At 37.3% G+C, this 26,898-nt stretch overlaps 1 protein-coding gene and 1 long non-coding RNA gene across 3 annotated transcripts; one reads left to right on the top strand and one right to left on the bottom strand.

The window, feature by feature from the left end:
* Positions 1–1,914: 1,914 nt before the first annotated feature.
* On the bottom strand, positions 1,915–11,575 carry LOC128581187 (uncharacterized). Its single transcript, XR_008378775.1, has 3 exons — positions 11,492–11,575; positions 3,610–3,753; positions 1,915–2,567 (listed from the first exon to the last, which is right to left on the bottom strand). It is a non-coding gene; the product is annotated as an uncharacterized LOC128581187 (long non-coding RNA).
* Positions 11,576–11,709: 134 nt separating this feature from the next.
* SMNDC1 (survival motor neuron domain containing 1) lies at positions 11,710–22,507 on the top strand. 2 transcript variants are annotated; one of them, XM_053583612.1, is made up of 6 exons: positions 11,710–11,899; positions 12,988–13,107; positions 17,793–17,935; positions 18,539–18,700; positions 19,923–20,076; positions 21,276–22,507. In XM_053583612.1, exons 2-6 carry the CDS (start codon positions 12,988–12,990, stop codon positions 21,411–21,413), a joined length of 717 nt encoding a protein of 238 aa, XP_053439587.1. In that variant the 5' UTR covers positions 11,710–11,899; the 3' UTR covers positions 21,414–22,507. The 2 variants fall into 2 exon arrangements, with proteins under 2 accessions (XP_053439587.1, XP_053439588.1); XM_053583613.1 differs by lacking the exon at positions 11,710–11,899 and adding an exon at positions 15,774–15,963 and having other exon boundaries at positions 12,986–13,107.
* The last annotated feature ends 4,391 nt before the right edge of the window (positions 22,508–26,898 follow it).

The raw sequence follows: 26,898 nt of genomic DNA, 5'->3' as shown, positions 1-26,898 counted from the left end.
TTCAGTGAGACTTTCCTGACCCTATGCTATAGAGTGAATACAACCCATGCCCTCCTTTTGCTTTACTGATCTCCTTACTCTCCTTTATTCTTCCCCCTAGCACTTATCACCATGTAACTATTACAGATCTGATTTTAAATCATTGCTGTCTTCCTTCACTAGAGTGTGAACTCCATAAGGGCAGGGTCTTTTCACTACTTTATCCCTAGAACAGAGAAAAGAGGCCAGCGTGGAGTGGGTGTTCCATAAACATCTGTTAAGTGAATGTTGAAGCTACTTGAATCAAAAAGAATGAGAAGCTAACCTGGGTGAGGAACACTAACATTCACAGGCAGTGTGGTAGAACAAGAACCTATAAAATAGACAAAGGGAGAAAAGCCAGGAGAGGATAATGTCACAGAAACCTCTAATTGTTTCCATAGAAAGATGACAAATATTGCAAAGATCAAGTGAGGTGAGAACTGCAGAGTGGCTTCTCTGCCTTTAGGAGTTAGGAGGGCCCTGATGACAGTGTGAGTGACAGTCATCTCGGTGATACAGAAGAGGAAGCCAGGCCACAGCGAGACATGCAGTAAGTAGAAACACAGGTCAAAGGCTGGGAGAAAGGGCTAGAAGGGAAGCAAGGCTGAAGCTGCAGGAATGAGGGAATAAGCAGAGAGCAATGTGGAGGAGATAAAGTCAGCCCAGCTGGAGGGGTTTGCCTTAGACAAGAGGAAGGAGCCTTCACTCTGAGATGCAAGAAAGGAAGAGAGGAAGCAACTGCTCCACGCACAGAGTCAGGGCTGCTATAGATGATCGCACTGGCATGTCCTGTTGTGCCACGCATACTGACTCCTGGCTGAGAGGGCCATTCTGTTCTCCAAGTCATAGCCCTGATGTGGGGCTGTGTCCACCTGGAGGAAGAAGCACTTTTTACTAATGTAGCATCTAAGCTATGCCTCTGTGGTATCACATTTGCTGAAGAAGAGCATAGCTTTTCCCAAGGGTTACAAAAATGGCCTGTATAAAATTTACCTATTTTTCAATAAATACGTGGAGGAGTCTGTAAAATTTTGACATATTAAAGATACTATTGAAGAAATCAAGTATTATAGACACAGTGAAAAAGCTTGCTATAGTATTATCATTTGATCCCAGTGCTCCTCCTTCTTCCCCAAACACAACCACTACCCTGAATTTGGTATTTTTCTTTTTTTATTTAATTTTTAAAATTTTCATATGGGTACAAATGATTAGACACAATGTTTGTGTTGTGAATTTGGTATTTTTCATCCCACAAACAATATGAAGTATGTCTACATGACTTTAAAATGTGTAGATATAGCCTCCTATTGTGCATATTATCCTATGATTTGCTTTTGTTTGTTTAACATTGTTTTTGAGATTGAGCCAAAACTAGAATACACATGTACTTGACACATGTACTTCTAGTTCACACATTTTCACTCATTTCATGAATATTTATTCAATAGGATAAATGCATTCAATAAATAGAATATTGAATAAATACACTATATTCAATATTCAAAATTCTATTGCATAAACATACCATACTTTCCCCTCCATTTTCCTGTTGATGGACACTCAGGTCATTATTTTAAAGCTTTTATTTTTAAAATCAAAGCTATGGCTAGATGCAGTGGCTCATGGCTAGAAAACCAACACTTGGGGAGGCACAAGCAGGAGGATCATTGAGCCCAGGAATTCAAGCTCAGTCTGGGCAACACAGTGAGACACCATCTCTATAAAAAAGTAAAAAATTAGCCAGGCATGGTGGCTCATGTGTAGTCTCAGCTAGTCAGGAGGCTGAGGCAGGATGATTGCTTGAGACCAGGGGTTCAAGGCTGCTGTGAGCTATGATTGTACCATGGTACTGCAGCCTAAGCAACAAAGTAAGACCCTGTCAGAAAGAAAAAGAAAGAAAATTTTTAAAAACAATAAGATCAAAATAAACATTTTTTATGTATCGCCTTGTTACATACACCAAAGTTTCTCTCAGAGTGGAATTTCTGGCTCCTAGTGATGCTCACCTTCAACCTTACTAGATAATGCCAACTTGTCCTCTAGAGTGGTTATGACAATATATACTCCCATTAGTTGTGTTTGTTATTTTCTGGGTTTTTTCCCCAGACTTTTAAATTTTATCTTATCTGAGAGGCTATAGTTTTTGTTGGAAATATCCCTGATTATTCACAATGAGTATTTATATATACATATATATACATTGCCATTTAAAGTTCTTTCTTTTGTAAATATTCTGTTCATCTATTTCTCTTCCTCTTTCTTCTTTTCATTTTTCCATTAGGCTATTCAGCTACTTTCTTAGTGACATATAGGGTTATAAAAATTATTATTCTTCTTGTTACTAATTCTTTATTGTAAATATCTTTTCATGGACTATGGCTTGTCTGACTTTTTAATGTCTTTGGTTATTGACCCGATTTAAGTTTTAATACAGTCATATTTTTCAATCTTTTCAAGGATGAATCAACATCAGTAAACTTTAGGCACGTGTGCTGGAGTGGAGAATGTATGTAAGGAATCCTTGCAGATAACCTTCTTTTTCTCTGTAAAGTAAAAGGGGAATACAGCTCTTACAGATTACTGTAGAATTCCTATGCAATTTCTTCCTTCAGTTACCTTGCATCAAATGCAGAGACCTGGGATTTGGCTGGGGTGGGTGGGGAAGGGTCTCAGATAGATTTCATACATGGACTCCTGCCTTTCTAGAACTTACCATCAGGAGTCTAATAGGGGTTAGACTGTGTAGCCCTTACACTGTATGCTACAGTAGAAACTCAGGGGAAGGAGAGATTGAGTGATTGTCTATAGACTGGATTAATCAGGGAAGACTGAATGTCAACTTTCTTGACTTCCTATAAATTTAAAATTCAGTGTTCTAGGGCTACAAAGAAAAATAAGGAAATGGAAGGCCACTGAAGTTAAGCTTTCATAGCTAGTGAGAGGCAGAATACAGATTTCCATCCAAGGCCGGGCATGGTGGCTCATGCCTGTAATCCTGGCACTTTGGGAGGCTGAGGCAGGTAGATTGCTTGAGCTCAGGAGTTCGAGACCAGCCTAAATAAGAGTGAGACCCAGTCTCTCCTAAAAGTAGAAAACTAGCTGGTTGTTATGGAGGGTGCCTATAGTCCCAGCTACTGGGGAGGGTAAGGCAAGATTATCACCTGAGCCCAAGAAATTGAAGTTGCTGTGAGCTATGATGATGCCAGGGACTCTGTCTCAAAAACAAAACAAAACACCAGATTTCCATCCAGTGTGCTGTCCACCTGCCAGTAAAGAATATTGAAATATTTCTCTTTGATCACAAAATAAATATCTGAGAGTAATGTGAAAAAAACCCAAGTCAAAGCAGAACATCGATAACAATCAATAAAGTCCATGGCCATTTCATCTGGGTTGCTAGAAGCAGCTTTTATATTCACATCAATTTGTTTCTCTTAGGAGGCTACAGAAAAACATGTTACCATCTTTTATCACCCCCGCCCCCCCAGGATAAGATACAAAAAAGTAAAGTGACTTATCTCAGGTCACTTTATAAGTCACAGCAAAAGAAAGTAAATTAACATGAGTTCTGTGCTCAATACTTACATAAACCACAAGATCATATGCACCATAGCCACTTTCTTGTCTTGGTTACATGAATTTTGTTCTTCTACTGATTATCAGGTTAATTGTCTCTACTTCATTTTGCCTGTGGAGAAAGCTGCAAACTTAGGCAGCCACTCAGTAACACTGAAAAAAATAAGCCAGAGATACATTGCTTAAATTCCTTCTAATCAAGCTGCTATTACAGTCTTCATTTTTCCTATTTATACCCTTACCAGCACACACGAGTATAAAAATCATTTCCAACTGCCTGCAAGAGATATGCTGTAATTAGGATTAATCAAAAATTTGTTCCTTTATGAAAATGCCGAGAACATTACCTCCTTATATCTTACTACGGTAATAAACTTCAGAAGAAGTTAATATCATGTGCCCGTGTTAGAAAAATATCATAATGCTAGTTACAAGAAAGCTTTAGAATATTCACCAAAATCAAATACAATGTTCACTTATGTTGAAAATCTGCTTCCTCTGTGTTTTCAGGAATATTGAATTTAGTCCAACAGTCACATTATCAAGTATTTACTAATGCCAGACACACCCTGCCAGGTGTTGAAGATGCAAAGAGGAAGAAGATGTGATTACCACCCCTGGGATATAATGTCTAGAAGAGCCCAGTTCTAAACAGTCCAGGTTGCTCTTTAAAAATGTAAAAACAGGCAAGGCGTGGTGGCTCACACCTGTAACCTAGCACTCTGGGAGGCCAAGGCAGGTGGATTGCTTGAGCTTACAAGTTCAATACCAGCCTGAGCAAAAGTGAGACCCTGTCTCTACTAAAAATAGAAAAACTGAGGCAAGAAGATCACTTGAGCCCAAGAGTTGGAGGTTGCTGTAAGCTATGACACCATAGCACTCTACCCAGAGCAACAGCTTGAGAGTCTGTCTCAAAAACAAATAAAAATGTAAAAATACCAAGGGAGCAGAAGAGAGAAGCAAGCTCTACCTCTGTGAGCTGGTAAGCTGTCACCAGTTCCCATATGCAGATGGTCTTTAAAGACACTCTTCCAGGCAGGGAAGTGGGAAAGGCATGTGAGGTAGAGCAGACACAAGGGCAAAGGTGGCAAGGCAGGTCTGTGTGTGTAGGGTGTGGCCAGGGCTAATGCCACAGCCGTATCACCCATGGCCTTGTGTGGTGGGCCAACAAGTTGAGATTTTAAGTTGTAGATGTGACCAGGTTTAGATAGGTGTTTCTCGAAGATCAATCAGAAAGCCAAGAGTGGTGTATAGATTGCAGGAAAGGAATCCCATTCTTAAACCAAATGAGAAACGGTAAGAGCATGATCTGCAGTACAAGAAATGGAGGAGAGGGATACATCCAGAAGACTTCTGGGGCATTTTTACAGTTAGCTAAATGACTATAAGGGAAGAAAGCTTCCCCTTCTGCTGAAACTAGAAAAAACTAAAAAAAAAAAAAACTTAAGAAAAGCATCGGTGTCACAGAATACAAAAGAAACTGATGTCAGGCAAAAATATAAATAAAAAACCTTCTTTGTAGTCAACTGCATTTACAAACGGCAAAGAGGCCATTTTCAGGAAATATCATTTATTCCTTCTTTTCTCTCCCTTTTTATAAAATTCACTCAAATCCCTTTTGTTATACAGGAGTAAACAATCACCAATTATGCAAAAAATTTTCAGAGTATTTATCAACAGATGAAATGCTTATTCTTTGAACCTGAGATGTTTACCCATACACAATCTCTCCTGTAGCATATATACCAGAAATCAATTTCAACCAAACATGATATCATCTGCAGGAAGTGCTGAGGCAGTTTGCCATTAGTATTAACCTGAGGAAAATAAGACGAGAAGGACATGTTTCACGGTTTCTAATATGGGTGCTTCTGCAAGAGAGGCAGTGTCAGAGATACCAAAAATAAGAGTGACGCGAGAGAAATATGCCTTCTTCCCCACTACAGTGAGTAGTTACTGCGGTGCTTTGCCCAGATTCCCCCTTTAGGACTGAAGTCCTCATTTTCCCAGCAGTTGGGAGTGCTGATGGCTGACAACTCTCAGCTGAATTGTTCCCAGCCCATTTCACAAGGGGCAACTCAATCTTTTGGCTGACCAGTTGAAAATAAGGTGAGTACATGTATAAAGATCTGGCCCCTTGACTTGGACATCTCAGCTCCAGAAGGGCCATTTCAGCTCCAGAGCTCCTGCAGGACTGATTGAACCCCTACTGCAACTGCGTAGCAGCTCATGTCCCTCTTTCCTGTCCCAGCCATCACTTCTCACCTCTCAAAAAAACTTCATACACAGAAATTTCGAGTCCTCCTCCCAGGAAACCCCAACTACAAAAGCTTCCAAGATCATAAAGAGCATTTTGCAAGCAGGAATTACATACGATGAGGGTGTCAGTATAAAAGTACCTATTAAATAAATGTACTGGGCTTTGAGCAAATAAGCTGCCCTTCCTATTTATGTTCTAGCTTGTATTCTAAAACCAAAAAGTGCTGCAAACAGTTTACAAGTAGTCAAAAGGGCTTTGGACACAAAAGAATTAGTAAAATTTATTAAAGAATCACAGCAAGGCCAAATAAAAACATGTATTTTAGAACCAAAATGGAAGTTGAGTTCAGATAACTTGTGGTTCTTCATTTGGGTACTGCAAGCCATAATTTTTTTTTTTTTTTTTTGGTTTATTTTTCCCTATCTTCCCCCATCACCTCTCCCAGAATTTACTTAGCAATGTTCCTTCACTCTCAGGCTCCATCACTGGGTGAGGAAAAAAAAAAAAAAAAAAAAAAATCAGACATCAAAAGATGCCTGTGTCCTGACTGCCCCCTAATGGAATCTTTGAGCATTAAACTCAAAGTGTTGGGGGCTTTCCTTTTTATTTATTTATTTATTACATATACGTGTGTTTATTAGGTTTCCACTTTCTGCATGGGGGCTTTCCTTTTGAACTGCTGGCATTACATTAATAAAATGGCTAAAAGTGATCATGTCAAGTTACGGGCCACTAGTATTGACAGGGAAAAACTCATTTTGGTTAAGAGTCAAGTAGTTTCTGAAAAAAGTAACTCTTTTTTTCTCTCTACATTTGAGAATGTATATCTCCTACCATCCATGGTTATTTGGTTTAAATAACTTTTAAAAAATGTTCTGAGGGTATTTTTGAGGACTGTGATGCAGGCAAATCCAATTAACTCCTAATTTAAAAGACCATCTTAAGACCAATGCTGGAGCTATTATATGAGAAAGCTAAGCAGGGCCAAAGAATGAAAAAAAGGTCCCATTATCACGTCAGACCACAAGGCACACTGGACTCTCTCCTGCCAGAGGGGAAGTCAAAGTAATTCTTTCACATTTTAATCATGCTTTCCTTCCTGGCCTTCAAAGAGCTCCTGATGACTGGGTTAGCCTTCACTGCCCACATCTTTCCTTTTAAGCCTGAACCCATCCAGATTTCTACCGTTTTGTTTTTTTGAAGGTGCTTTTGTAATCTCCTATATTACTTTTGAGCTTGTTAAGCTACTGCAACTTCTAAATTCCCTCCAATTATCTGCTGAACTTTTCCAAACAGACACACACACACACACTCCTAAAACCATTCTAAAAGGTGTTGTAGGCAGTCTATGAGTATTTTTTATTTTTGAAAAATTTGAAACATACAGAAGTTCAAAGACTAGTACAATGAACATACATATCTAGAGTCAATAACTGTTATAATTTTTTGCCACATTTTCTTTTCCTCTTTCTACATATATACATGTAACTGTATACATATATATGTGAGTTTTATAAAATTTTATGTAATTTTTTTGCCCAAACCATTTGAGGGTGAGTTACAGATGTTATGGTACTTCACCCTTGTAAGTAGCTCAGCATAAGATATTCTCTTAAGTAACCATAATTAAAACTAATACAATTCAGCATCATCTAATACTGATTTCCTATTCAAATTTCCCAGTGTCTCCCAAATTTTTATAGCTTTATTTTTCTAAACCAGGATCCAGTCACGATTTACCCATTGTACTCAACTGTGACATCTTTTTGTCTCTTAATCTAGAATAGTCCCCCACTCTTTTTTTTTTTTGCAGTTTTTTGGCTGGAGCCGGGTTTGAACCCATCACCTCTGGTATGTGAGGCCAGCGCCCTACTTCTTTGAGCCACAGTCCTAGTCCCCCACTCTTTTTTTTTCGTTTTTTGTAGAGACAGAGTCTCACTGTACCGCCCTCGGGTAGAGTGCCGTGGCGTCACACGGCTCACAGCAACCTCTAACTCTTGGGCTTACGCGATTCTCTTGCCTCAGCCTCCCGAGCAGCTGGGACTACAGGCGCCCGCCACAACGCCCGGCTATTTTTTGGTTGCAGTTTGGCTGGGGCTGGGTTTGAACCCGCCACCCTCGGCATATGGGGCTGGCGCCCTACTCACTGAGCCACAGGCGCCGCCGCCCCCCCCCCCACTCTTTTTAATGACACTGATCTTTTGAAAAATTTAGGCCAGTTTCCTAATAGAAGAATGTTCCACATTCTGGACTTGATTCTTCCCTCACATTTTTACCTCTTCTACACCTGTATTTCCTGTATACTGGAAGATGTGTCAAAAGGCTCAATTCTATTTGAGCCTTTCTTAGCGATGTTCAGTGGGTTAAGTTGGTGACTGCTGAATTTCTCCATAGTAAGGCAGATTTTCCCTTTGTATTTATTAAGTAATCTGTGGTGGGTGATAGTTTATATGTATAATATGGGCAGCACTTTGACACTGTGCAAACATCTTCCCTTTCTTTCTCCTCCTTTTACCTGATAGGTTTTAGCTTCTATGACCTTTGTCTGAATCATTGGGGATTGCAAATGTTGATTTTTCCAGTTTTATCATTCCATCTACATTTATTGGCTGGTATTCTTCTATAAAGAAAAACTCCCATCAGGCACACTGGCTCATGTCTATAATTCTAGCACTGTGGGAGGCCAAAGTAGGAGGACTATTTGAGCTCCGGAGTTCGAGACCAGCCTGAGCAGTAGCAAGACCCTGTCTCTACTAAAAATAAAAAAAAAACGGAGGGAAGAGGACTGCTTGAAACCAAGAACTTGAGGTTACTGTGAGCTGTAATGCCACAACACTCTAGTCGGGGCACCACGGGGAGACTATTACTCAAAAAGGAAAAAAAAAACAAACCTCCCTTTCCCCATTCTTTTATCTGTGCAACATTAATTTATTTTTAAAAGGCTATATTAAATTTTAATTCTCATAAAAAGATAGCCAGATGTTACCCTTGACTTATGAATTTCAAAAAATGCTTTGATAATCTATTATAATTATTCTTTTTAGTGGCCAGTGGAGTCCCCTCAAACTAGGTTCTGCAGGCATTTGACTTGACCTATTAATCTGGGGGCACTTTGCTTTCTGGAAAGGTGTTTCAAATTCAACTTTGTTTCCACAAAAAAATCTGTGACTTTTCAGGTGTGTTTGGGTTCTTTTTGTCCCTAGAATATATACCACTGAAGAATGTGTGGTTAAAGTACTGTTATATTCTACTTCTGAATAACTCTAAAGAACTATTATTTCTGATCCTTGCTTCTAAACCCTTAGATTATAATCATTTTCAAACTGAAAGAAGTCTCATTTTCTGCTTTTAGTAGCATGTTTTCTTTTATTTAGTGATATAGTTTGTTCCTTAGTGATACCTGTAAAACACCAAATAGCTGAAAATATGCACATCCTAAGACTAGCAAGACAATACAAATTTAAGTAAACAATTCAGGATGGCTATAAATGATGAACATCTGAGCCTCTCCACTGACCAACAGATATTTAAGGCTGTTTTTCCATCAACTTGAAACAGATGATGCCACCTAAGCATCATCCCAGGATATATGAGGCCAGATGATTAAGTCTGTGAAAAGTTCTACATACTTCATTGCTGAATATCACTACAGTATGTACTCAATGCCCTGTATCCAAAAACTCTCAATAAGCACAAAAAATCAAGTAGCTTGCCCTGCAGCTTATCTCCATACAAGCATTCAAAACACATGACTGAAGAAATAGTTATGACTACACATACATCTCTAATTCATCACCTTAGGCATCTGTCAAGATAGAAAAAAATATGAACAAATCTGGGGCTACTTAAAGTCAGGAAAGGATACAGTAAAAGCTAATCTAAAGAAAGCAGTCTCACATTTGACTAACATATATTATTTTATTGCATACTCTTGTGCCCTGTAAGGGGGGGAAGGGGGGGGGGTTAGAACATCTTCACAGGTGATAATTATACTTAAATTTTCTTTATTAAGGAGAGGAAATACCTGTATATTTTGGCGACAATTTCGAGTCTTTAAATTTTATTTACAGGTTTGAATAAATAAATACCAGGTTTAACGACTACGGGTTTTAAGATACTGCTCTTTAAATCATGCAAACTTAATCATGAAAACTCAGATAATGAAAGTGGATTTTGACACTTCAAAGGAGCAGATAAGTCAGAAAGCCTATTTGAAGTATAGTTCTTAATTTATAATTGTTCTAGTTTTGTCTTTAATGCCACATAAAATCACTGTGAAAATTAAATGAGTATGTATAAAAGGCTTAGGATGTTATCTGGCTATCTTTTTGTGAGAATTAAAATTTAATATAGCCTTTCAAAAATAAATCAATGTCTCACAGATAAAAACATCCTGAGAACAAAACTATCAAGATGGTATAGAAATCAAAACTAGAACTTATGAATATTCCTGTTTTCTGATCCACGCAGTTCAGCAAGAGTTCTTGTTTGAGATTTTTACACAACTGTTAAAAAGATCCTCCTGGTATCTGTTCTTAAAATACACAATTAGAATAACAGCAGTTGTCAAAACTACATTTTATTTTAAACAAACCTCTACTATAATTTAGGAAAAGTTCACTCTTTCCAGTTTGTCTTCCTTCTGACTTCTAGCTGCACACTGCTGCCCTCTGCAGCATTTTCGATTCTTGTAAGTCTAATGCCATCCCAGTCATACGAACCTGGCCTAGTTTCTACCTCTACTGGTTATCTGCTCACTATGAAAGTTACGTGGGTGCATATAGCAAACAAAAAGGAAGCCTCCTTCAGAAGAAAACAAGAAAGAACTAAAGCAAGAGGTTGGCACAGTTCAAACGAACCCATTTAAGAAGAGAGCGTACTTAATGGATCCAGCAACAAACCCTCACACCCCATCCCGGGAAGGTTCCTTTCTGCCTCCTTCTTTGTATGTTAGGACTTTATTTTTGGTAACAACACTTCCTGTGAAATTGTTTTTTAAACTGTAATAAAATTACATGCACACGGATATGTGTCTAAGAAAGGGTAGTGAAAAGGGTAATCAATGAAACCATTTGGCTCCCACTTCAAACTAGTGTTTTCTTCCTGAACTCCTTTTGTATTATCACAACCATATACTTAATGTATATTTCTTTCTCCTCATAAGTGGAAGTATTTATACTACTGTGCTAACATTCAAGACTAAGAGATTTTCTATCAAGCGAGATTTATCTAATTAAAACCAAACAAGTTTTAACAAAATTTTAAATAAATCAATCTCCTCTCCAATAGGTTCTTTCTGCTATAATTTAATTACATTCCTACTGTTACTAGCGTTTTTATTAGTACTGTATACAAAGCAGTTCTCAAACTTGAGAGGACATCGGTATCACCTGGAAAGCTTGTCGAAACTGATTGTTAAGCCCACCCCAAAGTTTCTGGTTCAGAAAGTCTGGAGCTGGGCTTGAGGATTCCATTTCCAATAAATTCTCAGGTGATGCCGAGGCTTTAGGGCCCACACCTTGAGAATGAAGTATCTAGTACAAAGACTACATTAAACCCCGTTCCTCCCACCTCCCAGGCACACGCCGATTACTCGTTTGGAAACCTCAGGAAGGACACAAAAGCACCAACCCTAAAAGAAACAGCTCCCAGGGGCAAGCCGGAACCTAGGTACGACGAACCGCCGCTCCGCGTCCGGCGCAGGCCAAATACGCCACTTCCATCACACTAGACCCGCCTACTCCGCGTCCCTAACGTGAGTTTAGATGGCCAGCTTAGAGGGCGCGAGGAACCACGTGAATCGAGTGACATCTCGCGAGTATTTGTATCTCTCGCGAGACTTCATCCACCTCTGTCTTTTCCTTCTTCTAGCGCCCGGCTTTCCTCCCCTCCCCCTCATCGCCGGCCGAGTTCTTCCTTTTCAGAGTCGTCTTGTCGCGAAGATTTTCTTACTGCTGCTGTCGCTGCCGCCACCACTACCACCCCGGGCTCATTTGCCCTGACCCCTTCCCGCTGCCCTGCCCCCCAACCCTACACAAGGTAACAAATCCTGTAGTGGAGAGTGAGGCCTCGTCAGCCCTCGGTCTCTCCCGAGTTGAAGCCGAGGCCTGAGGCCGAACGGAGAAGTCCGGGCGTCGGCGATAGATTTAGGAGCTACCGTCTCTTCTCCGACCCGGAGTTGAGCCTTGAGGGGCCTGGGACAGCGTTGGGGCCCCCGTGCTGTGCCGCGAACACGGCCAACCAGGGGAACCCGTTGGGTGGGGTTGGGACGCCCGCGGCGGTTCAGGGAAGAGCGAGCCTGCTTGAGGGTGTGGGGCTCCGGTGGTTTCCCTGGAAACTGATGTTTGAATTTCGAGGTCTGACATAAGCAGGTTGTGGCGGGTTTTGAGGTGTTGGGGGACTGCGAGGACATCCCAAGCTTTCGTTGAACGAGAATTTTAAGACGGAAATCCCGCATTATTTGCTTAGAAATCGTCAAAAAAGTTAATTCGTATCTCATTTTCAGGAAAATGAGCTGGATTTGGCAAAAGGCATGTTCCTTCCTTAAATCGGAGTGTATTTACGCTGTTTCTTTTACTGAAGAAAATGCATCGACAGCTATTTAGGCTACTGGTTGAAAGATTTGTTTTGGATAAGAACTTCAAAATACATTATTGAGTAGTTCTAGTAGAGTTATTTATGTATTAATTTAAAACCATTTTTATTTGACTTAAGAAGCAAGTACTTAAAAATAATCCCCCCTACCCCGCCAAAAAAACTCAACAATTCCAACAGACTAGTGCTTTTTTAAAAGAAGGTATAACAGCCTTGATTATTGAGCCAAACACGGTGCCCTTCCTGTAATAGGAGATTCAAGATTATTATACGTTTCCCTTTCCCTCTAGTCTCTATTTTCTGCTTTTCTTTTTATGTGAAATTGATCTCATGTTTATGATCCTTAGAATCTATCCTCTTAAACTTTTGTGCTTTAGTTCAAGTCTGAACTAAGAGTAAAGGTAATGGAGATCTATAAACTGCAGTGTTAGGAATTAGAAGCAAAAACTGGTTAATTCAAGCAGACGGAAATTATTTTGTATGCTGGATTTTTGCTTCCATTTTCATGGTCTTACCCTTTTTATTTTCCTTAGATGTCAGAAGATTTAGCAAAGCAGCTGGCAAGCTATAAAGCTCAACTCCAGCAAGTTGAAGCTGCGTTATCTGGAAATGGAGAAAACGAAGATTTGCTAAAATTAAAGAAAGATTTACAAGTAAGTATAGGTGGACAATTGTAGTTTCTCTGTTTTTCAGATGATTTATTGCTTAGAATCCATAGGTATCCAAAGAGGTACCCCTCACCTGTATTGTTACATGTATATGCACATAAACTCTGTGGCTTGTAGAAGGAGGCTTGCTTCCTCAGTATATATCAAAATGAGTAAATAGGTATTCTTAGTTATATAGATCTGGTGTGCTTCTGTGATTTTTAAAATGAGAGTTGATTTTTTAAGTCTCCATCAAATTCTCAAGAGATTACATATACTACTTTACAACAAAAAGTGCTTTTATTTTTTAAGACCTGGCCAGGGAAATTCAGTTCAGGAGACAACTAAGATTAAATAAATATATAGCTATATTAAGATTCTTTTTAATGGCTCGAGAGTCTTTGAAGATGTGGCTTTTTTTCCCCACCAAAACTAGAGGCTTATACCTTGTATTGAAAACATCATTTTAACAAATGAGAAAGGCCTAGTTAAAAAAGAAAACCCATCATAAATACCAAAACAAGGTACATGTTCTCTGCATAGGTGCTTGGACTTAGGCTAGGTTATTTACAGTATAATTGTTGACAATTGTTGAATTTGTGAAAAGGAGATCTTAATTTTTCTGTCATGGGAGAGGTTAGTTACAAAATCTTTTTTTTAAACCTGCATTTGTATTTTGAGACAAACCCATGATAGTAAATCAGGTTAATTACAAAAAATGCCAAATATAATTTGTAAATAAATGACTTTTCATCTTAAGAACTTTTAAGTTCTGAATCTGATCCTTAAAAAGATTTAAGGGTATTTTGATCTCTTCACTGATTCAGTATAAAACTGAAATCTGTATTCTATCTAAATAATCCTTTCCCTCCGTTTATCATCCTGTTGTCCATTAAAACTATTAATATTTTAGGGATATTAGAATGCAAACAAGTAGAACTACCTGAAATGAGATCCAGATTTGGGATTCTGAAACTGCATATCTGGGCACAACTAAGATGAGTTGAATATTTTCAGATTCTAGATTTAGGATGATAGTATGTTATTTAAAATATATAGAAAGTATCTGGGATAATTTTAATATGAATAGGAAACCCCTCCCTTCAATATTTAAAAGGTAGGTCTGTGGATTTTAGGTTGCCAGTCAATAAAAAGGTGTGTAGGAGTAATTTCTCATATTCACAGGCTCTTCAGTAAAAATAACCCAGTGGTTTGCTTCCTGCTCATTCATTTGATTGCTTACCTGTTGTGAATATACATTGAAGATGACACAATAGAGGCAAAATGACCTTTCGTATACTTTGTAAAGTAGTAAGTTTCTGTTTGCCCCACTGAGAAATGTCCAGTCTACTTTTACCAACTTAAAAGCAGTCATTTTTTTCTTTCAGGAAAAGAAAACACTTGTTTTCTTTTCTTGTACCAGTGTTTTGTATATTGCTTCCTAGGAGATATATGTGGAACTGGTAGAGGGGGAGTTGGCAGTGGAGTGTGAAGTAATATCAGTTCTTTTTAATATTTCTAGAATAAATTGTCATTAGAATCTGGGTAGAACTGCTTTACTATGACATGATTTATACTGTCCTGAGAAACCATTGTGGTATACGTTACAGTAAGCACCTAAAAGGGTTACCTAGGGCTCAGTTAATAATGAACTAGGAATCATTTATGTGTATATTTTCTTTTCTGTAACCATTCAGAACAGCACTATCTAATAGGACTTTCTGTGACAATAGAACTGTTCTACATCTGCTGTTCAGTACCATTGCCACTAGTCATGTGTGGCTACTCAGCACTTGAAATAACAGGTCAGGTTACTGAGGAGCTGAGTTTTAAATTTGATTTGATTAAATAAATAACCACATGTGACAACCATATTGGATGGCAGCAATTTAGGAGGTTAAATTCTAATACCTCAGTAATAAAAGTGTTTTTCCTGACCAGTCTTGCTCACAGTTTCTTTCCCTTTTACTCTAGCATGACAAAAAAAGTTGCATTTTGGTTACTAGTAAGGTCCGTTTTGAATTGAAAACTACTCAAAGGTAGAAAGCATCTTTTAAGGTTAAGTAAACTCTAAAAAGTATATGTCTGCAGGCTTCCACCTAGTAACTGTTTTCTCCATTGAGGTTACAGTTAACAGCTTCTATTTTGCTATGGGTATTTTCCTCCCTCTTCTTTCTGGGGAGTATCTCATATCATTGGTATTTAATTCTGTCTGTCATGTTTGGTGAGAAGTCTGTTTAGACTGAATTTGTGGCTTCCTCATTCTTATATTCTTGGACATTCCTATGGTTTCTAATTTCTTGTGGAATTATATCATGTTTTGAAATTATATCCTTGTACTGATTATTAATTTGTCATTTGATTTATGACAAAATGCTCTGCATTTTTTCAGTGACTTCATTTTGCCAGTAGGTTTCTGTGTTTATTTCTTTTATGTATTATTTTTCATATAGACTAAAGTTACTCGGCAGGCAGAAAATTAATCTACTGGAGTCCTAACTGCCTTTCTTTTTTCACTTAAAAAGCGGTATAGTAAAATCCAGGCTAGCTAGCTAACTAGCTCCCAAGGTAGTTCTGATAATCACAAAAATAGTAAATTTATGAGGCTGTGTTGCTGAATAAACTGGTTTTAAAGGAGGCAGGGGTCAAGTCACTTGTCTCATATATTACAGTGGCTCTCTGCATCCCCGAAACGCCTTCCTTCAGTAAGCAGAGTGCTTGAGTGCACCCCCTTTGACCTGCTGATATGTAGATCACAACACCTGATGCTTCCTGGAATTGCCGATTACTGTAACTGCTGCCCATCTGTCGATGAAGGAGCAGTTTCAGAACTCAGACTTGAGGGAGGAAAAGTAATTAATGGTATGTACCTTTGAGAAACCCCCTCATACATAAAATAGTTTTTCTAATACTTGGGTCCATATGTACATGTGAAGAAAAATAAAATTAGTAGGTTTTTCATAGTTTGGAGGTGTGTGTAAAACTATAGCAAAGTTGAAGGACACCAGAAGTAAATGCTCTAGATTTTTTTAAGGGTCATTTCAACATAGGGCTCTGAAAATTCTTTATAAAATGTGCAGCTTTTCAGGACCCGTTTCTTTGATGAAAATGTATCTCCTTATGAAAATACAGTGGGAAAATGTTCTGTTCTAAAACAAAGAGTTCTGAATTTGAGACCTTAGACCTATAAATGCAGAATTTGTGTTTGTGCTTTAATAGTTAAATGATCCTTAGGAAGATGTGGAAGACTTTAATGATAGGGGTCATGTGGGCTTTTGAGCCAGGGTTACTGGATTATGTTCCTGACCCTAAATAAAAGTGGTTTTATTTCCAGAACTGACCTTTCTCCAAGAGTTTAATATTCCTTTTATTAAAGACTCAATGTTTTCAGAAATAGGAAGATTTAGAATCTTTAGGAGAAAAGGTAATATTTACTGGCTACTGAATCAGAACTACTATTAGAAAACTTAAGTGGGGAGTGGCGCCTGTGGCTCAGTGAGTAGGGCGCCGGCCCCATATACCGAGGGTGGCGGGTTCAAACCCAGCCCCGGCTGAACTGCAACCAAAAAAATAGCTGGGTGTTGTGGCAGGCGCCTGTAATCCCAGCTGCTGGGGAGGCTGAGGCAGGAGAATCGCGGAAGCCCAAGAGCTAGGGGTTGCTGTGAGTCCTGTGACATCATGGCACCCTACTGAAGGCGGTAAAGTGAGACTCTGTATCTACAAAAAAAAAAAAAAAAAGAAAGAAAGAAAACTTAAGTGGGAATTAGAAGAATCTCAGTACAAGTTTAGTTTTGCTAATTTTTCTCCCTGGACACACAATATGCCATTTGAAATGCAATAGTGGGAGAATGGGTATGCAAGGTCTTCAAATAAATCATATGAGATATAACATGGGTCTTCATTGGAATAAAAAAATAGCAGAAATAATTATCAATTTGTACTATTTCTCAAGTGTTTACCAAACATCTTTGAATGAAGCCAATAAATACAAGCCTGAATTAGAAAAAATATCTGACAAAGAGGCATTGCTCGCCTGTGTGTTACTTTTGTTTTATTTTTTCCTTTTAAATGAAGCCTAATGTGCTTAACATTAAGGTATGGAATATTTTTTAATCTAACCCAAATGGAGTAAATTTTACAATAAATGAATTGGATGACTACTGGTTTCTTTTATACATGGCCTAAAGTATTTTAATAGAAATAGGTATACGTAGGAATATTTGTGTTACTAATAAGGCTATTCCGAGGATGAGGGGGTGGCTAGGCAGTTAATACTACTGCCAGGAAATTTTCAGTTGCATAAAATATACATGACATTAAGAATAAAAGTGATATCATGTCTAATTAGCCTTCATATTTGATTTTATTTCTTATTTTTAGAGAGATCTAATTAGCTAAAACATAGTCATTTAGGAATAATGCATGGTACTTAAGGTCAAGTCTACTCGATTACCATTAGTATTTGTGGCAACTTATATGTACTTAAATCACAGTTCTACCATTTACTAGTATAAAAGTTTCTGTCTCAGTTTCTATATGGGAATAATCACTATTCTCTTGATAATATTATGAACAGCAAATAAATAACGTAGAGTACTTAAGTGCTATACATTGTAAGAGTTGTCATTAATAACAAAGTAGTTTATAAAAGAATTACAAAAAATGTTGTGGATTTTGTTTTTCTTTTTTAGGAAGTCATAGAACTAACCAAAGACCTTCTGTCAACTCAACCTTCTGAAACTCTTGCAAGTTCAGACAATTTTGCATCTACTCAGCCCACACACTCATGGAAAGTAGGAGACAAGTGTATGGCAATCTGGAGTGAAGATGGACAGTAAGTGTAGAAAAAACTCTAACTATAACATGAAATAATAAAATACAATGGTAAGAAGTTTTTATTCAGTTTGAACCACTCTGTTTTAATCTTTCTATATAGGCAATATGATTTATGGAGCCAGTTTGATTCTTAGATACAATTTAGTTTTAGCTTTAGATTAAGTTTGAGGGAGAAGAATGGTTTGAATCCTAGAGGAAAGAAAAAAGCAGAGGAAAATGATTACCTTAAAAATCTAAATTCTTTTCTACTTGAAAGTTGAGTGAATGGCTTATTATCTCAGACTTCTGTGACTTGCACACATTGAAATTATTCTTTTAGGAAATACGTGTATCTTTTCAAAGAGATTAATGCACATTGAGGAGGTATATGTAAGAGACTTTGCCAACAATATTTTGATTAGGACTTCCTTTTTTGATTGCAGGTGGCTAACTTCAACAGGCTAACTTAAACTACTATTTTGTATTATCTTTGCCAAAAGGGCTATTTGATTATAGAAGTTTCACTTTAGACGTATGTAATGATTATATCACTGCAGTATAAGTCTTGTAGGCTGAGTACCAAACCTTTACTCACCTGCTTACAGCCATGATATCTTTACAGGTGTTATGAAGCGGAGATTGAGGAGATAGATGAAGAAAATGGCACCGCTGCAATCACCTTTGCTGGTTATGGCAATGCTGAAGTGACTCCACTGTTGAACCTCAAGCCTGTAGAAGAAGGAAGGAAGGCAAAGGAGGACAGTGGCAACAAGCCCATGTCAAAGTAAGTAACTTTGACTTTATTAGTATTGTAGGTGTAATCTTCCCCATTTGGGTATTTGAGGTAATCTGCAAAGAGAATCTAAGTAGTCTAGATTGAGTTGTGAAAATTATACTGGTTACCATTGTTTTGAAGATTAGTGATAATAGGGTCAACTTTCTATGTGTTTGTCTAGGTAAAGTGAAGGCATTTGGTTCCCATTTGGGCATTCAATAAATATTAAGAGGGTACTCTGTACTAAAAACATTTTTTTAATTGTGTGTGTGTGTATTTTTAGTCAGTCTTAACTATGTCGCCTTTGGTAGAATGCTGTGCCGTCACAGCTCACAGCAACCTCAAACTCTTGGGCTTCAGTGATTCTCTTGCCTCAGCCTCCCAAGTAGCTGGGACTACAGGTGCCTGCCACAGTGCCCGGCTATTTTTTTGTTGCAGTTGTGATTGTTGTTTAACTGGCCCAGGCTTCGGCCCCAATGTATGTGGCTGACACCCTACCCACGGAGCTATGGGCACCGCCCTTCCCAATATATTTTTATAAGTCAGGTGCTAGGGCTCACACCGTAGTGAAGAAGACTAAGTATTTTTAGTCTTTGACTTCTGTGTAAAAAGCCATGCTTAGCTTCATGGTGGTGATATGGTACTGGAAGTCTCATTTTTCTTAAAGATTTCTTCATCCTTCAGCTGGTTAGAAGTTGTGGTGTTAACTGAGCAGAAATTATTGAGTTTTATTTAGAATTTTTTAGAAACAGATTTTTTGTTTTTATAAGAATTGTTAGCTATGATCATAAATGATTGCTATGCTGCTGCATTTTTCTAACAGGTGAAGTAGTTTTATCTGTATTGAATCTCGTCATACGTTTTTTCCAAATGCTGTACTTGCTAACTGTCTATTTGGAAACTGATAAAGGTTTAGTAGCCGTTAATGGAACTCAATTTATTCTTCATACAACTGGCAAAAGCTATATAAAAGTCAAAAAGTCACAGTTGAAATATTTGATTTATATACGTAATAGATTATAGTTATGTTTGAAAGCATCCAAGGATGCTATATATTAAAAAAAAAAAACGATTGGCTTTGATTTTAATGAGTTAATGTTTTTTACTCATGAAAAGAAGTGTGTACATTTATTAGATTTTGTTTTTTTTTCCACTGCTAGTATCTACCAAAAAGTCCCTTGTTAAGTCAACATTTAGCTCTGGTTTTTATCTGGTTTTTTCTTTTATGCAGAAAAGAAATGATTGCCCAGCAGCGTGAATATAAAAAGAAGAAAGCTTTGAAAAAAGCACAGAGAATAAAAGAACTTGAGCAGGAAAGAGAGGATCAGAAGGTGAAATGGCAACAGTTCAACAACAGAGCCTATTCTAAAAACAAAAAAGGCCAGGTTAGTAAACCCTTTAATTACATTTTATAAATTTGAAAAGTATAACTGTCATTAAAATAATTCTAAAGTGAAAAGAGAGGTACATTAAAATTTTAGAAGTACGTGATTAACCATATCTTGATTCAGAATCCTTGTCAGTCTTCAATTTGACTTACTGAAAAGTAATCTCTATTCCACTGTCTCTGCAATAAAAAATACTATGAATAACTTTATATCAGGAATTACAGAAAGTTTATGCTCTGTTCCTTCTACAAACTAAAGTTTAGGAATTATTTACTACGTAACATACCACTTACAGGCAGTCTGCTGAACTATACCTGTTATAACATGCTTTTGTGCTGAGCATCACTAGGGGATGTTATTTTAAAAAGCATTCAGGTTCCCTTGATATACACTTTACTTTCTGAGTGCATGGGGGAGGTAGAAAATAACCATAGCATTCATACAGGAAGTTGAGAATGAGGATAACTTGATTTTCATTCATATCTTAGTTTTCATTGCTGTCCAGATAGCTCCTTTTCTGGTGGACATGACTTATGGAAAGTAGCACTTGCTTTCATAATGAAGTTTATTTTGTGACTAACAAGGGCCAATGGACTTCATAATTAATCGTCTCCACAGCAAACTTCAATAGAGCCACAGGTTTAGTCTTGCTAAAATGGATAGTCTCATAGCTAAAATTAGGATTGGAATCTGCAAAACTAAATTTTTTTGAGACAGAGTCTTAAGCTGTTGCCCTAGGTAGAGTGCTATGGCATCATAGCTCACAGCAACCTCAGACTTAGTTCTCTTGCCTCAGCTGTGCCCATCACAGTGCCCAGCTATTTTTTGTTGCAGTAGTCGTTTAGCTGACCCAGGCCGGGTTTGAACCCACCAGCCTTGGTGCATGTGGCCGGTGCCATAACCACTGTGCTATGGGCGCCAAACCCCAAATTAAAATTTTTAAGATACCTGAAAGCAAGTATTATGAATGTTAATAGCATGTAGTGGTATTTTTCACAACTTACAAGTTAAGAGTAAATGGTTTCCAGCATGAGACCATTTCAGTACCCAGTATGTCTTTGTGTTGCCATAAAGAAAGGCAACACACTTCCCTTTATAAAATACTGAAACAAGGGTATATTTTAACATGACTTAAAATTTGAAACTTTGACTTACTTGAAAACTAATCAGGAATGGTTTCTATTTTCTTTCTCCAGGTAAAGAGGAGTATTTTTGCTTCGCCTGAGAGTGTAACAGGCAAAGTTGGAGTAGGAACTTGTGGAATTGCTGACAAACCTATGACACAATATCAAGATACTTCTAAATACAATGTTAGGCATTTGATGCCTCAATAATCGGAAAAACTGTTGGATTTCATCTCTGCAGGGCTTTACATTTACCTTTTTATCCTTATATTTTTCTAAAGGTAAATTATTTGTTAGATGAGTAAGGAAGATACCATTGTCATTATTTGACTTCAATAGAATGAAACTTGAAGAAATTGATAACTGCGATTCATTTAACTTTTTCATTACTACTACCACAGTTCCCTCAAAGTTTGTTGAATAAAGCAACTTTTCTAGATGCTGCTTAATACAGCACTTAGATGAATTATTGATCTTCCTATTATCAGGCCCCCAGTTAATCTGTGGCATATACTTTTTGTAAGTCATAACTTGGAATTTTCAGATGCTTTCACCTTGATCCATAACTCTAGCAATTCATTGGAACATCAAGGCAAAATACCAGGCTGCTAAAGAGATCTTTTTAATTTTCAACTTTTAAAACCTAGCTTTTGTCCAGTTAAAGCCTAAATATAGGTTAATTTGTAAATGGCAGAGTTTGAAGTTTTTCCTTCAATACTTTGTTTCTTAGGCCTATTATGCCATCTCTGAAGTTGATCCAGCTCTTTTATTTTCATTGGAATTTTTGTTTTATGTAAGAAACCATGTTGAGGATGAGCTACTTTTTCTAAGGAATTTTTGTTTTCTGTACATTTGCTTTTTTCCAGTGTTGATTTTTTTTTTTTTTTCACTTAGTTGTGGTACCATGTTTGGAATATGTGATGTTTATATGGGAAAACAAAAAGCTGATGTATAGCCCTGTATACAGTGTAGATACTATTTTTGTAAAAAAAAAAAAAAAAAAAGGCTAAATTAATGAACAAGAGTACTGAATGTTTCATTTAATTTCCTGTATTTCTTGTGCATTAATCTGACCATAGTTCCCTGTATATTATGTTCATGTAGCTGAGTTTATAATTTTCATTAACTAGATCAAGTCAGCATTTGTTGATGTAAGTGAACATCACAGTTATTGTCAGTTGAGTTTAAGCCAAATACATGCATAGAAAAGGGTCTTCCTGTTAATGGAAGATAATTTTAGGATGTATGTTAATTTCATTTTGTATGTTTAACTTTTATTAAATAAAGTGTTTTTAAAATCTCCAGGGTGTGTTGACAAAAGGTATCTTTAGCTATTAGCATTGGTATAGTGATAAACTTCGAAGTACTCCCCCACAGCATTGCTATGGAAGGGAATATTGGGTATGAGGTAAAGATTTCAATAAATTCTCAAGTATTCCTTCCATTAGATAAATTGGGTCCTAAGGTACAAGCCAATCTTATTTTAAGGACTTGTGCTGTGTTTGTAAATTTTTGACAGAAGGGGAAAATTAGTGTTAATTCCATGGATTTTTTATTTTTTGATGAATTGGAACTTAGGAGGATAGTGATGGAGAGGTAGAATTCACCATCTCTCCCTTCTACCTTCAACCTTTCAACCCCGAAAGTCACTGTTTTTCTTTCTTCAGGGTAGAACAGAAAGGCAGAAAAAAAGGGACTACTAAAAACCTGAAAACTACTAAATAAAATGTACTAATAATTTGTTTTAGTGCTATTGTTAACAAATATCTTAAGAGCATACTAATAATCAAGAGTAGCCACAAAGGTTTGCAAGAGAATCCTTTGAATTAAAAAAGCACTGGAAAGAAATTTGGTTTAATTGTGTGACGTCAGAAAATGTTTTTGTTCAGATTACCTTGGTCTGTTTTTTGGGAGTTCATTCCGTGTTTGTGTAGGCAAGACTGTTGCTAACAGACTGTCCCTGTGATCTACCTTTCTTAAATGTTAGTTTTCTCAGAGGACTTTGCTGTAGGGAGATAAAGGGTGTAAAAGTGATCCTGTCATTAAACTTTTGTTTTGAAAATATAGTGTAGATGATAGGGAAATCAGAAAGAAACCTTTGGGCCAAAGACCTGAGGTGGCTCTTTGGAAATCCTGGTGTCAGGATGATGTTGGTGTCTCGAAACTAAACTAAGTTAGAACACGTGGGGAAATTAGAGTACCTGTCCCGTAAATGTTACACTGATTTGGGAAGATGGCTTACTGAGAAGCATACCACCAGCAGTGTTTTACAAATAAATATAGTTAAGCTATCTTCTTAAACCAAAGCTTGGCTTCATGAAGCTTTGTTACAAAATTTAGGGCCAGGCTGGGTGGCCTGTAATCCAAGCACTCTGGGAGACGGAGGCAGGTGGATTGCCTGAGCCCACAGGTTCCAGACCAGCCTGAGCCAAGCAAGACCTCATCTCTAAAAGTAGCCAGGCATTGTGGCAGGCCCCTGTAGTCCCAGCTACGTGGGAAGCTGAAGCAAGAGATTTGCTTGAGCCCAGGAGTTTGAGGTTGCTGTGAGCTATGACGCCATGGCACTCTACCAAGGGTGACAAAGTGAGACTCTTGTCTCCCCCCTAAAAAAAAAAAAAAAAAATTTAGTATAGAATTTTCTCTTTCAAGAAAAGACTTGAAGCTCTGAAACTGACAGACTGAAATGTTAAATATTAATTTATGGTACCTAAGTGGGAATAATTGGATGTAACTTCTCAAAGCTTGACATAATGACTTTGTTGTTGGCCATTTGCGGAAAAAACAGTCCTGATGCTACAAAAACTAATCAAAATTTAATAGTAATCCCAGGTAATAAATGCTGCTTGACTTAACATGTAGACAGGTTATAGAACATTGGAAGAGCAAGGACTCTAGGACCACAGTGCTTTTGGAATCCTGGCTCCCCATTTATTGCCTGTTATTAACTACTGCATTTTCATCAGCTGTAGAATGAAAATACCTGTTTTTCCAGTTTAAAAGATTGAGTTAATATATGTAAAGAGCTTAGTAGAGCATCTAGCATTTGGTAAGCATTAGAGAAGTGTCTGCTGTTACTGTGCAGAGTGGTAGTGGTGATTACCTGATGTGTTTTCCTAACTTGAATAGCAATTCACACTACAGTGGATAGTAATAACACCCACTACTTATGATTTGAGGCCCAAATTATAACTATTACTGAAATGTTAATCAAGTTACCAAAGTTAGCAAAATACATTAAATCCTGCTAAAGGCTTAAATTAATTTTTACACCACAATAAAAATCACCCCTAATGTGTGTTTAAATTAAAGAGGTATTCTCGGGTCTGACCCTTACCCTAGACCTAATCCAGGCTAAGGTATGTGTGTCTGACAACCACCACAAATGATTCTGTTTGTGATGTGCATTCCTGGCTGAGAACCATGTTTGGAGTTAAATGTAAAAGCAGTTTTACATGTTTACTTTTGAAAAAGAAAAATTACCTTTAGTGGCAGTTTTATTAGCCTAATTATGAAGACTAGGCATCAAACCAAAATGAAATGCATCAGTTTATTATAGCAACACATTTTTAAAAATGTTTTTCCCAATGGAAGATATGCGTGTATTCCTATTTCCGGTTTGATATATTTTTAATGCTGAGTGTGTTTGCCTTGAAAATAGCAACAGAAACCATCAGGTCACATAAAGGAAAATTGTAGTTTTCTGACTTGAGTGTGTCTATAGATTGTAATTTTTTAATTACACCTTTTATAAGGTTAAAAAATACCATTTATAAATTCAGCCAAAAAATATACTTAAAGCTTTGATTTGGCTTTTTGCCTTAACTTGGGTATTAAGTGAAATATGAAAAGCAACAAAATTTTGTATTTGTTGAAATTTGACAGGATTCAATAAATCTTCTGAATTAAGTATTTGTATTGTACTATGAAGCAATCAATTAGTTTAAGTGGTAATTTACAAGTTCAACAGTAAATGTAAACATTCTTTATATCTAGGATTTTTGAGTTGCAAGTTAAACTGAATTTTTACTGCAGTGGAGAGGAAGAGCATAGCAGGCAAAATAGCAGGTAATACTGTAGTTTAAACAAAGAGAAAACCCAAATAATTGAATCCCTTTATCGACTTTTAAAAGGCATATATGTGCATAGTTATGTTCTTAAGTATCTTCAGAGGTTCACAAACCAATATTATAGATGGCCATTCTAAGATTTTGTTTGGTCTAACCAAAAAAGTAAGTAAAAGAAAATGTAAGATGTTAGATTTCTGTGAGGTTTTTCAAATGCCTTTCTTGCCTATAATTTGTGTATGTAAAGGTGGTTCTTGTGTGGCCTTGAGTGGGGTAAAGCAGTTCTGAGGATAACACTGTGTTTGTGGTAGTTGACAGCTATACTACCCCAAAATACCAAGTTTTGGAAACTTATTTTCAGAAATTTTCCAGGCAATAAAAACTGGCAATTTACTTTGATCACATATACCAGTTCATTTATACAAAACCAGTGTAGACTAAAGGTACTGGAATTGAAGTTATAATTTGTTTCCCCAGTTTGTCTCTTGTAAGAGCACAGCAGAAGGAGCTGTGGTGGCTATGCTCATTAGGAGAGAAGGTTGGCTTTTAGTTTGAAGAGCTAACTTTCTCAACTTGGGGCCCAAACTCATGGTAATTATTTTGCTGGTTCAGGATTTCCTTTTCTTGGTAAAACTGATGTGCTTTTGTTTTTTCCTCCTTTCAAACCCTGTTACTAATTTAGCAAGATGCAGTGAATTTCTGACCAGAGAACAAAGAATTCAGGCTTGGAGGAAACCCTTGATTCCATATCCTGGGAAAACTAGAATTGAAGCCTGAGATCTACAGCTAGGCTAGTCTTTAATAGATGGTAATTGTCCAAGTGTTCATTGCTCAGAAGTAGCAGGAAGGAGTAAGTATCCCTTTGGTTCTTTTGCATGGAGTTTTTCCCTCCAAAAGCACTGTTAGGTTTAGTTGACCTAGCTTTCAGAGTGTGATGAAGCTATATAATTTAGAAACAAGTGATGTCTTAAGTTTATATTCTTTTTCTAATATTAGAGACAATTTATGGATTTGTTGTATTTTTATAATGCTATTTTGTGACCTGTTGTGAACATCTAAAATATCCCAGTTGTTGCCCTACTAATGAAGACTTTAAGCATTCCCTGTGGCAAAGCGCTAAGAGCTTAAGGATATGGGAAAAATTCCAAAATTATAACAAGTTAGTTGGCAGTATTTCCCTGAATAATTTATGACTCCATAGAATGGTAAAACAGAATCAGGAAGTGAAGTTGTCTGCCAATACATGTATCAATATTTTGAACTACACTGCCTACTCCACTGCCTACAAGAAAACAAATTTCCTTTTAGATCTGGTATGTGAGCCAAGAAGATAGCCGATTCTCTTTTTCTGGCAAGGTCAGCACTAAATACTAACTAGGGCACTCAATTATCAGCATGTAACATGCTCACTCTTAGGTTAGCCCTTATTTTAGGAAGACCAGATATGATCAGAAGTGTTGCCACATTAATTTTATAAAGCCTTTGTTTTAAATAGTCTCTAGGACATCAAAATTGGATTTTTTTTTTTGGAGATAGGGTCTTGCTCTGTCAACCAGACTGAGGTGCACTAGTGCATCATATCACTGCAGCCTGGAACTCCTGGCTCAAGTGATTCTCCCATATTAACCTCT

This window comes from Nycticebus coucang, chromosome 3 (assembly GCF_027406575.1).
Source record: "Nycticebus coucang isolate mNycCou1 chromosome 3, mNycCou1.pri, whole genome shotgun sequence".
NCBI classification, from domain to species: Eukaryota; Metazoa; Chordata; class Mammalia; order Primates; family Lorisidae; genus Nycticebus; species Nycticebus coucang.
The sequence above is the reverse complement of the archived record's forward strand: the minus strand, read 5'-3'. Positions and strand labels throughout refer to the sequence as shown.

What these genes read in the sequence shown, in the direction of transcription:
- SMNDC1 (XM_053583612.1), top strand. Translation starts at nt 12,988, where the DNA reads ATGTCAGAAGATTTAGCAAAGCAGCTGGCAAGCTATAAAGCTCAACTC. An exon ending in AATTAAAGAAAGATTTACAA is followed by an intron (nt 13,108 to 17,792) that starts GTAAGTATAGGT and finishes TTTCTTTTTTAG; the next exon opens with GAAGTCATAGAACTAACCAA. An exon ending in GGCAACAAGCCCATGTCAAA is followed by an intron (nt 18,701 to 19,922) that starts GTAAGTAACTTT and finishes TCTTTTATGCAG; the next exon opens with AAAAGAAATGATTGCCCAGC.